This window comes from Oculina patagonica, chromosome 3 (assembly GCF_052425735.1).
Source record: "Oculina patagonica isolate OP01 chromosome 3, crgOcupat, whole genome shotgun sequence".
Taxonomy (NCBI): domain Eukaryota; kingdom Metazoa; phylum Cnidaria; class Anthozoa; order Scleractinia; family Oculinidae; genus Oculina; species Oculina patagonica.
Window position 1 is genome coordinate 11210253 of NC_135760.1, and position 14535 is coordinate 11224787.

At 38.4% G+C, this 14535-nt stretch overlaps 2 protein-coding genes across 4 annotated transcripts in view; one reads left to right on the top strand and one right to left on the bottom strand.

Moving 5' to 3' along the window:
* The window catches only part of LOC144646512 (eukaryotic translation initiation factor 3 subunit C-like), a 63199-nt gene that overhangs the window by 24521 nt on the left and 24143 nt on the right, over window positions 1–14535 (bottom strand). The gene's annotated exons all lie outside the window — the stretch shown is intronic.
* LOC144646502 (nucleotide-binding oligomerization domain-containing protein 1-like) lies at window positions 1372–13674 on the top strand. 3 transcript variants are annotated; one of them, XM_078506113.1, is made up of 2 exons: window positions 1372–1458; window positions 9563–13674. In XM_078506113.1, exon 2 carries the CDS (start codon window positions 9597–9599, stop codon window positions 12642–12644), a length of 3048 nt encoding a protein of 1015 aa, XP_078362239.1. In that variant the 5' UTR covers window positions 1372–1458; window positions 9563–9596; the 3' UTR covers window positions 12645–13674. The 3 variants fall into 3 exon arrangements, with proteins under 3 accessions (XP_078362239.1, XP_078362241.1, XP_078362240.1); XM_078506115.1 differs by lacking the exon at window positions 1372–1458 and adding an exon at window positions 4276–4292; XM_078506114.1 differs by lacking the exon at window positions 1372–1458 and adding an exon at window positions 6871–6996.

The following is a 14535-nucleotide window of genomic DNA, read 5'->3' on the forward strand; positions in this document are numbered from 1 at the left end:
GACAAAAAATAACACCAGGCAATGTTTAATAAACTTTATTCAGTAAAATACATATGCTTTTGATTAGTTTCAATTTTCAGTACCAGTCCCTACATTCACGCTTGGGTCTCCTATGGTTTAGCCGCTGTACTAGTAGCCTACGTGTAGCCGTACCCATCCCCCCCCCCCCCCGAGGAAAAGCGGGAGGGGAAGGAATTCTTCCCCTCCCGCTTTTCCTCGGGGGGGGTGGGTACGGCTACACGTAGGCTACTGTACTAGTTGTTGACGCGCTGGACAAAAAATGGACGGCGATAATCGTAGGGGCGGGGCGGGTGATTCATTTAAGAAGGGGCGGGGGGGGGGGCGGGGGTTGTGGCTGTGTAAATTCAGTGCATGAATCAAACAATCAATCATCTTTATTTTCACTTTTGCCTAAATTAAAGGTAACGGTAACAGCAAATAAAATTATCAACAGAGTCCTCCAAACTAACCATGACCGGAACTCACACAAAAGTCTATAAAACTGAAGTGCAATGAAGCCTAGATTTCACAAGTCGCGCAAGCAGGAGAAAGGGAAAATTTTGATCCTTGCGGTAAAGACAAGCACAAGGATCAAAATGCAATGCGCTTGTGATTATGTTTGCGTCGAAGCCGTTTTCATATTTTCACGGTGAAATAAGAGCTGTTATCTTTGCGCTCGTGCTTGCGTCGCTAGTGAACACCAGGCGGCCTATACATGTAACGGTATATTAAAGTAAGCTTAACAAGACAAAAGTTTTATCAAAACATGAAAGCGAAATCAATAACAACCTTCAAAGATTAAACTCTTACAAATCGAAAATAATGGAATTTTTGTAAGAACTGTACAATTAAAATAAACACAAAAAATAAAAAGCAAACAAATATTTTCAATTATAAAACGGATCGGAGTGATCATCTGTGTACAAAAATCTCGCTTGCACTGGAAGGCGTCTTATCAATTCGTACTTTGGATTTTTCTGGCTCTGTCCCCTGTCTCAGAGGTCGTTTGATTTCTCAGGCACAATAATTTCAACCCACCACTGAACTCAACTAACGGTTTTTCTTGAAAATAGTTATAACGCCATTTAATGGAACAAAATAAACCAAACCCCGTTGTTAACTGACAAATTCTTGCAACTGTTAAGAAATAAGGCCCCAAGGTAATATTCCTTTTGACAAAAATATGCCCTTATGGCCTAGGGGAGGAGAAATGACAGAATCTTTGCGTGAGGCCTCTAACCATGAGACGCCATTCACAAAAATATAGATGACAAATAAAATTGTGCCCTTATGGCCTAGGGGAGGAGTTTGTGCAAGGCCTCTTATATTACTGGAGATCGCAGATCATTCCTTAGATTAAAAATCCGCCCAGATACACAGATCAGATCACTCAGCTCCTCACTCTCTATCCAAACACGCTACATATTGGAAACTGTTCTCTGAAATTCCTGAATGCAGGTTAGTTTCCTACTTTTTTAAAAAACTTTTAGGGTTAACATGGATAAATGGATGTTTTGTGATAATTTTTTAATCCAAAAAGTGATTTAAACGAATTTCATTCAATGGAACAGTAAGCTTAATTTTATGGATAGGTTGGCAGTTTCTTTCTAGTAATGTTAAGTCTTCTAGCCATCATTCTCTCGATAGTCGCTGTGTTTACCCATCGCTACAAACGTAATTTTTCTACAGATCGAAAGTAGCCAGCTTTTAATACATGACAAGAACGATTAACAAAACAATCCATAGCATTTTACAGTCGAACAATACCGATATCTCTTAGTATGAAATCTCTCTCACGAATATGCAGAACACGCTAATTTTTTGCGCGGCTCGCTTAATTATAACCTCGCTTCTCGTGCGATCGAAGCATCCCGAGATTTGCTAGTTTTCTCCCGCATCCCGCAGTCTATAAGCTAAAGAAAGAAAGCTGCTCTCCTGTACATAACAGTCGGTGGAATGTTGTATAACTCTTTTCCATGTATTGTTTTCATCCATTTTATTGTACCTTCCAGCTAGAGTAAATTAATTTTATGGCCAGTTAATCTCGCAGATCTATCCGGCAAGAAATGAAAATCAATAAATAAATATGGCATCTGAAACAAGTAGATTCAAATCTGGAAAAATGTATTCTTTAAGAGACGCTAACATTTTACAACAAATCGAAATATCAGTAAACAAGCTACCAAACATGAGCGGAGAATTATTTTAATATACCCGGCCTAACGTCTGACGCGAAGATTTTTGGCCAAAAAAAGCGGTGAACAAGCGACAAATGCTTTGTCGAGCTAGCACGCGCCGCGCGAGGAAAATAAGTGTGATGCTCCCTTGCCATTTTTTCCCTCTTTCGAAAAAAGATACCCTATCTCAGACCAGGCTATAAAATCGCACTTCTCAAAAGATGAGCGATAACAGTATAAGAACAGTTTCTCGAGGGAGATGTACCTAATTACTGACCAGACTGCACACACTATTCCCTGCTGGTATTTAATTTAATATCAACCCTAAATTGATAGACGTGCCAATTCTAAAATGTAGTCATGAATAGATTGTGCTAGTAAATTCAGGAAAAATTGCTTGATAACCAAAAGTTGCTCTAAAGTTGCTCAAATATCAAAAAGTTGCCACCAAGCGTCCAACTGGCTGCACCTTTAACCTTCAGACAAACTTCATCAGTTTCATAGCACGGCACGCAATGTAGTTACGAAATTCCATTTATATCATAGATACTGAGATTTTCTCACTAAAAAACGATTGCGTACAAATGATACGTAAAATGCATTAGCCAATAGGAAAGGCGAACGATGAAAACTCACTAGTGAAAAAACGTCGTTCGTCCAATCACAATCGCGAACGACGAAAAACAACTTGTGAACAACACCGTATCGCCATTTTGATTCTCGTCGTAAACACCGGCGACATGGCGGAGACAAGTTCAAGGTTTGTTTGTGTCTTTAACGGCTCCACTGAGTCGTTTATATTGCAGAACAGGAAAACCAAAACACTAAAAAGAAAACGAAACAAGACGGCCATGTTGTCACAACGTTTCTTCAAACAAAAAGAGAAACACGAAGCGAGATAACCGAAATTCCTCCTGCCGAGTTGAATAAATTTAAACCTTTGAGTAAATTCGCACAAAGGAAGGACAAGAATACGGGCCGTCTTCACTCCGAGGGATTGTAGTGAGTTTTGATTCAGATGATGACTAAGACACTACAGGTTTGTCCTTGGTTTTAGCAGACTGTTTTCTAGATTTAATTTGGTAAAAGTTCGCTCGAGTTCGCGTTGAGTTATTCAACGTTTAGCGCTGTTTTGTTCTGTTAAAACATTGAACTGGAACTTGCAAGTTTTGTACAAGTCTAAGTCAGGTTTTCTATCAAAAGGTGTTTCTGTAAATGTTGTGAGAGTGTAAAACTGACGTCTCATTTCTTGTGCTACTTCATTAAAGATGTGATTTTGAAAGACAAACATGTTTTAGCTATTTAGTTTCAGTGGCAGATGAATGGGTTTCCTAAACACGCGTTAACTGATAAAAAGTCGAGCGATTTAATTTGATTTTCAAAAACCTCAGTATCTATAAAATAAACAAATTACACCATGGAAAATGCTTTGTACAATTTTTATTCACTCGTAGAGTTGTATCAGAAAACTCACTCGTTCGCTACGCTCACTCGTTCGTTTTCTGATACTACTCAACTCGTGAATAAAAATCGTACGCGCGCATTTTCCATGGAGTAATCTCTATGTGTAACGTGCTTCTACCATTCAAATTTTGGTCGGTTGCTGTTCAACTCAGTTGAAACCCGCCACTGAAATGTTCTCTAATTAGAACAAATCGTCCCCGATTATGGCTCCTGACCAAACCTGGTTGTTAACCGACAAATTCTTGCAACTGGTTTGGAATAAGATAACATTTCTATCCCTGGATACAAGACTTAATTCTCCACCCTTCAGTTTTGCACATTTTGTTATGGTGCGTTCGCAAGAAGACAACTCTTTGATTCGTGACAAATGCCGAGCCAAGCCACGCTGCATTAAAAAAACATTACTAGGATTAATTTTAATTTTTGACAAATATCGAACAAATATGTGCCCTTAAGGCTTAGGGGAGGGGAAATCACAGAATTTTTGCGTGAGGCCTCTACTGACCCTTAACTGTCAAGGAGGAAGGAGATATATATTCTTCAAATACAGCCCTGATACGCCATTCAAAAATTTTAGTCTCTACTCCAAATCGATCCAAAACTCTTTGATTTTGAGCTCGCCCCCTTTGCTTTGGACTTTCGCGAATGTAGGTTGGTTTTCTGTTTCTTTTTTTTTTTAACATTAGGTTTTAACAAGGATATACGGTAGTTATAATCTCAGCTAATCTAGCTAATGTCTTATTTTAGCTTCAATGGCACAGTAATTGTTCGCCGCAAAAAATGGCAAAACCGCAACTCCAGTCATACCGTTTCTTTCGAGTATAAAGGTTGGATTTTCTATATCTAGCCAGCATTCTCTTCTAGCGATCAGTCACATTCGCTTTGCATGTTATTTTACGAATAAAGCGGGAATTAATATATTTAAATTAAGATGATGATCGAGTGTTTGCATTGACTAATTCTTCTCTTTTTTTCGATACCAAGTTAATAGAGTAGAATTGAAAAAGAAACGTAGTAGAAATGAGCAGTATTTCGCAACTGTGTACGCTTCACAAACTCAGTATTTTATTTTTAACTAATTTCAAGACAACAGATATCACTGTTCCGTCGAATACGAAATTTCACACGTCCTCTCCACTAATTTGCTTATCTCTTGGGCTAATTCTACAAGAAATGTTTTGTGGCCGTTTGTCTATATACTGATGTACTATGAACAAAGTAACTTCAATGATGCCATAATCATTCAACGATATAGACATCTTGAGATGTCACTTACATTGCGAACATATTTTCACGACTTAAACCATTTCTGTTCACCACACGTTTAATTTTAATTTCACAAGTACTTTTAGCCACATTTTCTAGTACTTTATCGATAGTTTATGAAGCCAAGATTGATCATAAATAACCAACGTATGTAGTTTTGGCAGTTTTGCAAAGTTTAACAGTCGGCTTAAATGTGAAACACAGAGCAATATTATTCCGTCAAATGTCGAGCTCAGGAAAAGTTTTTGCAGTGATGAAATGAAATCATGCCACTAGCTTGAAAAAATAACGATTTTTGTGCGATAGTTTCTTTTCTAGGCAAAGATGTTGATTACGCTTAATTGATTTGGATGAGAAAGTCGAATAACAAATATGACGGTCAATGATTAGGACAAACTGAATATACTAACACAAATGAACAGCGTCTGTGAATTTCGTCGCAGTGGCGGCTAATGATTGTGGAATAAAGAAGTCACTAGATCACATACCAAAAGCTGTCGCTTACTGATAATTTTGCATGACTCTTATAAATGTACTCAGGCATCTAAGAGCAAAACAGTCGACTAGTTGAAATATCAGTCTTTGGAAGCATTCCAAAGCGTTCGGCCATAATGTAAAGCTTTTTCCCTTCGCTAATCCACAGCGAATCGAATCGCGAAGCAAATCGATGTACAAGCATCAGTGGTTGTTATTTTGGCGGAAAATACTGTAAAACTGCATGTTACGGTAATTGCTTAGACTTGGACAATTGATAAAGTATTTTTAAACGCAGACCACTTCAGTACTTGGGCGTGAAAATATGATTGCAATGAATTTTATCAGTCATCAATGTAAATGATATCTTGTGCATAGCCGAAGAGATTTGTCTAAATCGGTTTACAGTACAACAGTAGAACAGCGAAGTTCGTGAGAGTTATCAACACATCGGTACAGATTTTGGAATCAAAACAGACAATAAACGTATCTATCTTTAATTTTTTCAACCATCGCTGAACTCAGTTAAAGCAATTTTAAACAGACGAACAAACAACAACCAAAAAAAAACAGTCAGTATTGGAAGGATACTGATCCTAATCATTCATATTTTCCCAAAGTATTGGAATTCGATATACTTCATGATTAGTTATAGCTGGTTAGCTGATCCTGGCGAGGATCCTATACTTTTGTTTCTCCATGGTGGCCCTTGCTAATTTACGTTTTGGTTATCAAACATTTCTGTCAAAATAGTATCATTGGAACCCTGCAACAAAATAAAATAAAAAAAACGGCCAAGGTATAAAAGGTGAATCTCAGCAATTACAGACCTTACAAATCGAGAAGAATGGAATTTTTTGTACTGGTTAGAATTGTACAATTAATATAAACACAAAAAATAAAAAACAAACAAATATTTTCAATTATAAAACGGATCGGAGTGATCATCTGTGTACAAAAATCTCGCTTGTACTGGAAGGCGTTTTATCTGCCCCCAGGCCAAGTCTCAGTTACAATCTTTGTCCGGTCACTGCTCCGCGGATTGCATTTTAAAAGCAACTTTAATCAATTTCGAAAGCATTTTTGATGAGACACAATGGTGTTCTTTTTTTAAAATCAGCCCGTTTTTGTTGGTTAGTTGTTTTAGAAAATGAGAAAAAAATATTTTCGGTCGCTATGGCTGTCCGACTCAGTTTCAACCCACCACTGAACTCAGCTGAACGGTTTTTCTTGAAAACAATCATAAAGCCATTTATTGCAAACTGACAAATTCTTGCAGCTGTTTAGGATTGGAATAAGGCCCCAAGGAAACATTCCTTTGCATGACGTTCTTGACAAAAATGTGCCCTTATGGCCTAGGGGAGGAGAAATGACAGAATCTTTGTGTGAGGCCTCTTATTGCCCATGAGACGCCAAACAAAAATTATAGATTACCAACAAAAATGTGCCCTTATGGCCTAGGGGAGGAGTTTGCGCAAGGCCTTCTATATTATGGAAGATCGCAGATCATTCCTTAGATGAAAAATCCGCTCAGATACACAACTCATTCAGCTCCTCACTCTCTATATCCAAACACGGTACACTGGAGACTGTTCTCTAAAATTCCTGAATGCAGGTTTGTTTCCTACTATTTTAAAAACTTTAAGGGTTAACATGGATATATAGATGTTTTGTGATAATTTTTTACCCATCAAGAGATTTACGAATTTCATCAATAGAATTTATTTTATGGATAGGTTAGGAGTTTCTCGCTAGTAATGTTAAGTCTTCTAGCCAGCATTCTCGCCATAGTCGCTGTGTTTGCCCATCGCTATAAACGTGATTTTCCTACAGATCGAAAGTAGCCAGCTTTTCATGAGCTTTTAATACATTGTCGATCGCGATTGACAAGAACGGATTTCCAAAACAATCTATAGCATTTTACAGTCGAACAATAAAACCGATATCTCTTGGTATGCGCCGCTGGACCGAGGGTTTGTATTGTCACATACAAAACTCACGAATATGCAGAACGAGCTAATTTGTTGCGCAGCTCGCTTAACCTGCCTAACTTCGCTTCTCGCGCGATCGAAGCATCCCAGGATTTGCTAGTTTTCTCCCGCATCCCGCAGGCTATATGCTCTCCTGTACATTATAACAGTCGGTGGAATGTTGCATAATTCCTTTCTATGTATTGTTTTCATCAATTTTTTTGTACATTCGTGCTTGAGTAAATTAATTTTATGGCCAGTTAATCTCGCAGATGTATCGGGAAAGAAATGAAAATCAGTAAATAAATATTGCAGCTGAAACAAGTAGATTCATATCTGGAAAAATGCATTCTTTACGAGATGATAACATTTTGCAACAAATTGAAATTTGCCGGTTCACACGCAGCCAAACAGCAAAGAATTGTATGAATATATCCGGCCAAACGTCTGACGCGAAGATTTTTACTCCAAAAACAGCGAGGGAAAAGCGACATATGTTGTGTCGAGCTAGCTAGCATGCGCCGCGCGGGAAAAATCCCTCGCGCCGCGCGAGCTCTAATCACGTGCCATTCGCGTCCTGTACTTTGCAGCTTAGACAGCTTAGGCTAAGCCTTTTATAATTAAGAGAAATGCTTTAAATCGCGCAATTTGGTATCTCCTTAGCGGATGTCTCATGACACGAAATTTCACAGCACGAAAACAAGCCTACAATAACCTCCGCCCGAGACGACCAAAAACATGCCATTTTCCCCCTTAACCCGAAAAGTAATAACTGGCCAGACTGCACAAACTATATATACCCTATTTAATTTCTGATCAAAACGGCCACACCTCATGCCGCATTTGAAAAAAAAAACGGCTTGAAAAAACTGTGACACCGCACAAACTCTGTTTTGAGCCACGACACCCTCCCGCGGGATGAAACCTTCTTTTGTCGGCTGCTGGTATTAATTATAAACCCTAAATTGATAAATGTGCCAATTCTGAAATGACAAGTAGCTCCCTACGTTTGGCTTTTCTTAATGATATGTGTTTATTCGATTTATCTAAGTGCACTGATGTGGGTCAGCTCTGCTTAATCTCGCCAAGCGACAATCTGGCGCGCCAATTCCATTATGAAACGTTGACCCTTAACCTTCAAACAAAACTGATCAGTTCCATCCCACGCAGTGATATCTATTACAGCGTCTAAGCATCCAAGAAGCCGAAAAATACATGAAATGTACAATTTATCCCAAAAAGGAAAAGAGGAGTGGAGTTTGATTTAAAAAAATGTTCGGGTTGATTGTTGAAGCTTGAATTACTTCTGTCCTCAACAGATAGATATATTTAAAGGGGCTATGTCACGGGGATTTCGTAACGTTTTGATCTACACTAGTACTGTTCTGAAATTAGTGGTAGGAAATCTTTACTGATGTAAAACATTATCTTTAATTATCTAAAGGAAGATATAACCTTACTTTGCGGACAGAAATCAAACTATGGCTATAAATATCGATTTTTTTTGAAGACTTGTAAAGTTAAGCCTTAATTTTTCAAGTTGCAATCCATTTCCATCCAAGCCATCCGCAGCCAATGACGCTCGTTAACAGTTTCAGTGCTCTAATATAGCAATTTTTAATAATAAAAAAAGACTATTATATTTAGGTTTCCTGCGACACAAATATAAATTTTGGCTGTTCAAAAATCCGTTAAAATCAGTGACAAAGCCCCTTTAAGAAGCCGTCTGTTTATGTGGCCCAAGTCTGCTAATCCTGTCAAGCCTCCAACTGGCACCAAACCGTGCATCAGTTTCATTGCACGCAATGTAGCCACGAAATTCCATAACGTGCGCAGACAGGAAAAAAACATCCAATAACTCATTAAATTTAGACGTTTACTTCGCGGTCGTCCGATTTTGTTAATTTTGTTTTGTATATGATTACAGACCGAATTGGACTCCACTCAGTCCTACTACCATTATAAATTTTTTGTTTGACGTTTGCAAAACTTTAAAAGAACTTGACGAGGTCGCGGGCTTAGTGTCCGTTTATAAAACAGTTAAGACAAGTTGCATATCTGCGAAAGAAAACGCTTTAATATGCCAGATTCTTTATGTGTGAATTGTCAATAGATATCTGATTTCTAACAATTAAAAGTAAAAAAAAGCTACGACGAACTAGTGATCAATTGACCTGTCAACTTATTTCATCAATGCTTATATTTTTACAGATCCATTGAACCGGAAGGCTAGACGACATACAAAATGGAATATCTCAGAGAATGGCTGGCACCAAAAACATTTAATCGACTCAGCCATGTAGTAGTTGTTACTTGGACGCTATGCGGAGTAATACTACTCGGCATCTTTGCAGCGATGGATAACAGTGAGCCGAGGTTCGCTTGCAGTGCGAAAAGTAAAAACATGGACCTCGTACCAGAAAAGTGTCTCGAGCAGTATGAGAAGCGGCACAACAAATTGGGTTTTCCTGTCTATGCCTTCGTGATCGTTAATTTTTCCTTTATTGGAATTGTTTGCGTGATTTACTCCCTACTCGTAAAGTCAAGAGTTGAACAGCTGCTGGAAGCCAATTTAAACAGAGATGCCGAGAGACAGCGCCCACCTGAAAGACGCAAACTGTTTGCGGCGTACTGTTGTCAACTCACCGCCAGATTCGCCTTGGGAATTCTCTTTATAGTCGTACAAACTCAAGTGCTTTATCCACGCAACTTTCCTTCCGACTTTTCTTGTGATTTAACACTCGCCGAAAGCACTAGTGCAGCGAATGCGTCAGACGCGAACATTCAGAACACAACAAAAATTATATACGAGTGTCACAATGAACAGGCAACGAAGAAAACCTTCTGGACGAACGCTGTGAGTGTGGTGAATGGAATTTTTGCCCTTGTTATTTTGATCGAGATCATCTGGATCTTATCCCGCGCTGTAAAACGGAGAACGTTCATGAAAGACATGCACTTTTTTGGAAATCATCTCACAAAAACAAACTATGTTCATCCGCTCCAAGTCGAATTACAACAAGAAGTAGAACAGGAAACCACACGACAAGAGCGAAATGAAATACCACAAGGGCTTCCCCTCACATCGTTCCTGGAGATGATGAAACGAAGTATCATCGAGAACACAGAGAAACCTCCAGATCTGAAGGCACTGTTTACAGCTTATCCAGGTTATGGCGAATCAACCAAAGATCTGAACATTGACAAAATTTACACTAATTTGGTTCTTCATCCTATGAGGGCGCAATACGATTTTCCCGAAGATAGAGAAGAGCAACTCAAAGTATACCCCAGGCCAAAAGATCTCGATGCTGAAAATTTGAAATCAAAAGGACCTGAAGATATTGTTGACACTGAAAACAAGAAAATACTGATCATCGGTCGCCCGGGGATTGGAAAATCATTATTTTCTACAAAGTTTCTTAGAGACTGGGCTTCGGGTAAAATATTTAACGACACACAAGACATTGAGCTCCACTTTAATATTGCTTTCCTAATTAAGTTAAGAAGATTTAACGTCAAGAGTTCTAATTCGGAAGAAAGGCTCAGCCTGGTACCGCTCAGTCTTCGTGAACTACTCGAACGTGCCGAATTCTTGCCGACAGAACATCTTCCTGATGATGTCTGGAGTAACATTGTAGAAAATCCGGAGAAAGTCCTAATTTTGTTCGACGACATGGACAAACTTGCAGATGAAGATCTAACAAGTATTAATAACGAGGCCGTTAACGACAGCTACAGAGACAGTGTTGAACAGAAGATGCCTCTGGCTACTCTCTATGCGAAACTTATGAACGGCAAACTTCTCCGTGGAGCCTCCGTTTTAACAACTACAAGACCTACCGCCGTGTCAATCATCGAAAAACTTCATGGCCAATTCCATCGAACTTTTGAAATTCTCGGCTTCGCGCCTGAGCAAGTTGACGAATATGTTGAGAATTTCACGAAAGAAGCAGCGGAAAATTTGAGCGGCGCAGGAGAACAAATCAGGCATCACATCACTTCGAATATGAACTTGTTTTCATTTTGCTACGTTCCTGTGAATTGCTTTATAATTTGTTCATCCCTTCTCGAAAAGCTCAAGTTCTCCCCGGAGACCGGTCTAACTGGTGGCCTTCCTGTAAAACTCACTCAGATTTACAAGATTGCCACCAGACTGTTTTTCTTCAGGCACAACGAGCAGTATCGCGATAAACCTCTCAGCCGGGAAGAGATTGAATCAGACGAACTACCTCCTGAAGTGGAAGAGAAATTCAAGGTCTTAGGAGAACTTGCTTTCAAAGGTATAAAACAAAGAAAACTTATCTTTGGATCAAGCGAAGTACCACAGGGATTGGCAAACAGCTCGTTATTCCATAAGATGCCGGATCGTAAAAGTGGCCCTTTCAAGCACGAAGCTCAATTCTGTTTCATCCATCTGACAATGCAAGAATTCCTCGCAGCGAAGCATATAACCGATACCATGGATGAAGCAGAATTGAGAACATTTGTTAAAGATCACATAGATAAAGGTGAGTGGCATGTCGTGTTGGAGTTTGTGGCTGGCCTTCTCGGTGAACGAGATGAGCAATTGATAAAGATCTTCACTGATCTGCTTCCCGAGGAAACAGAAGAGGAAAATGAAGCGGTGCTGATGTCTGTGCTACCCGAGTCAGAGCGACGCACATTTACCTGTTGGCCGAATAAGAGCGAAAAACATTTAGCACTGACAGTTATTAAATGTATTCACGAAGGCAGTGAATCAAACGTAGTTTTAAAAAGCAAGTTAGAAAGCATTAGTTGTAATGCAGTAGATTTTAGTTTGTGTAGTCTCTCTCCTGCTGACTGTACAGCAATAGTGCATGTGTTTAAACATGTGCAACAAATTTCGCTCATAAATTTGTCCGGTAATAATAACTTTGGCTCGTTGGGTTGTGCAGAGATTACAAAGTTGTTTGACAATGACAATAGTCAACTAACGCACTTAAACCTCGAGGACAATGAGATAGGAGATGAAGGTGTAAAACAATTGAGTAAAGTAATTGTAAAAAGTAATTTAGAATTGTTAAACCTCAGGTACAATAGCATTACAGATAAAGGATTAAATTATTTAAGTGATAAACTTGTTAATACAAATGTAAAATCGTTAAACCTCAGTAGCAATAATATTACAGATAAAGGATTAAATTATTTAAGTGATAAACTTGTTAATACAAATCTAAAATTGTTAAACCTCCGTAACAATCCAAACATAACACGTGAAGCTAAACAGCGCATCCAAGATGCTAATCCTAATTGCAAGTTCCTCTTTTAAAATTATTTCAAAACTATTGTCATTGTCTTTCCAAAAATATCAACTAAACAAATTGTAAGGATTTTTGTTGTTGGGTGACCGACTAAAAAGACAAAACAGGAACTCCGTAAAAAAAACTCAAAACAATCTTAAAATAAATGAAGACAAGTTTTCATGTCAGTGAATGATGCGTGAAGATATGAATCATGTTAAGATTGAAGTCGCTTTACATCTTCAATACAACAACAGGTGTCTAACATGAATTTTTGTGTTTTATATCATTTGACATTAAACATCTTGTGCAAGATGTGGTTTTATATTTACGGAGTTTTTGAAAATCAAAGGTCACTCAGCTAAATACCAGTTAAAATATCGTGTTAGGAGAAGACATGTAGCAAACACCACAAATATATCAGGCAAAAACACTTTATTAAGCTACTCAATTCAAAGAAAATTGTACACAGAAAGAAAAAAACAGAACATCATTCTTAGCTGTTTTATCGACGGTAGCAAATCCATTGCTTGTGTTTGAAAGTTGTGTTTGCTTCATGTAGCATGTTTGTTTTTTGTCTTTTCAACTCCAAGGAATTCTAGCAGACGAAACTTTTCAACTCTGAAGATTATTTTGTAGCCAGCAGCACTCAGAAAACCCAGCCTTCACCAGAAGCGTGAAACTGTCAAACTGAAATGAAAAACAACGCTTGGCGACATTTTGCTGGGATGTAGGATCGAAATTATCCAATCAAAAAAATGTTGTGTTTCCCGAGAGGTCCTCCTTGCGGGTTGAAAAGGAAATGGCGCCAAAATTGGACCTTTAGTCCTTTACAAATCAAGGCAAGCTTCGCGTAAAAAACTTCCAGTGCGTATAATATTTTCCAGCCTTCGTTCACTGCTGGATTTTTCTGAAGCCATGAAAGGCTTTGCAGGATTTTTATAGTAAAGAAATATCTAAATGTGAATCAGTTTGCTTGCAATAATAATTATTTGACATTAAACTATGCAGGATTTTTGGGCAGAGTTGCCACTCTTCCCTTGATTTCTAAAGGTCCACCACCTTTTCAATGAGCTGGTTAATTGTCTTATAGTTTAATGATTTTACATGTAAATACAAAGCCGGTCAGCGCAGTTCTTTTTACACAAAATAAAAGCATCTGACTAATAAATTCTCTTTTTAATGATCGTTCGATTCAACCATAGTAGGTGGGAGAGGGGGTGGGGCAAAGCTGTCCTACTCATTCCCTCTCTAGCCATGGTTTTGTTTATGTTATGCATTTATAAAAATATTCATATAACCTAGTGTGAGCTGATTTGCTCCATTTTGCAGCTTAATTTATAGTTAATTGAGGTGTTAATGTGACCTCTGTACACAAACATTTGAACTGTATCAAATACACAACTGCAGAAATTTTTTAACTTATCTTAGTAGTAACTGCTCAAGTATGTAAATAGAGCAAACCTCTTGTCCAGTTCGGAATAAACTTGTTTGTGCACAGTTCTGTGTCATGTTCAATTTTAGCTAGATATACTATTGGGGTTTAGGCAGACCTATGCTTGGCTATCCTGGCTCAAAATTTAGCTGACCAATATATTCTCCTGCAACATAATGTAAAGCTATTTTGGCTTAGTAGTTTCCATGCCAACAAGCTTATTCGGTTTTTGAGAGGAAGGTGTGTGTTGGGGGGGGGGGATCTTGCAGTAAATATTTTGAATTCAAATCTCAAAACAGAAACATTTCTTCGAACGAAATGTTCGCTGAGTATACTTCTTTAGTAATTCATGGGGTGGTCTTCCGGGATTCACATCAGACCAAAAAAAAAAATGGCCAACTCTCCACGAAGCCACCAAAACAAGTGTCTCCCCCCCCCCCACCCAATTTTATCAGACAACAAACACTAGTACCAAATCAACAAGA

Coding starts and splice junctions, on each gene's coding strand:
- LOC144646502 (XM_078506113.1), top strand. CDS start 9,597: ATGGAATATCTCAGAGAATGGCTGGCACCAAAAACATTTAATCGACTC.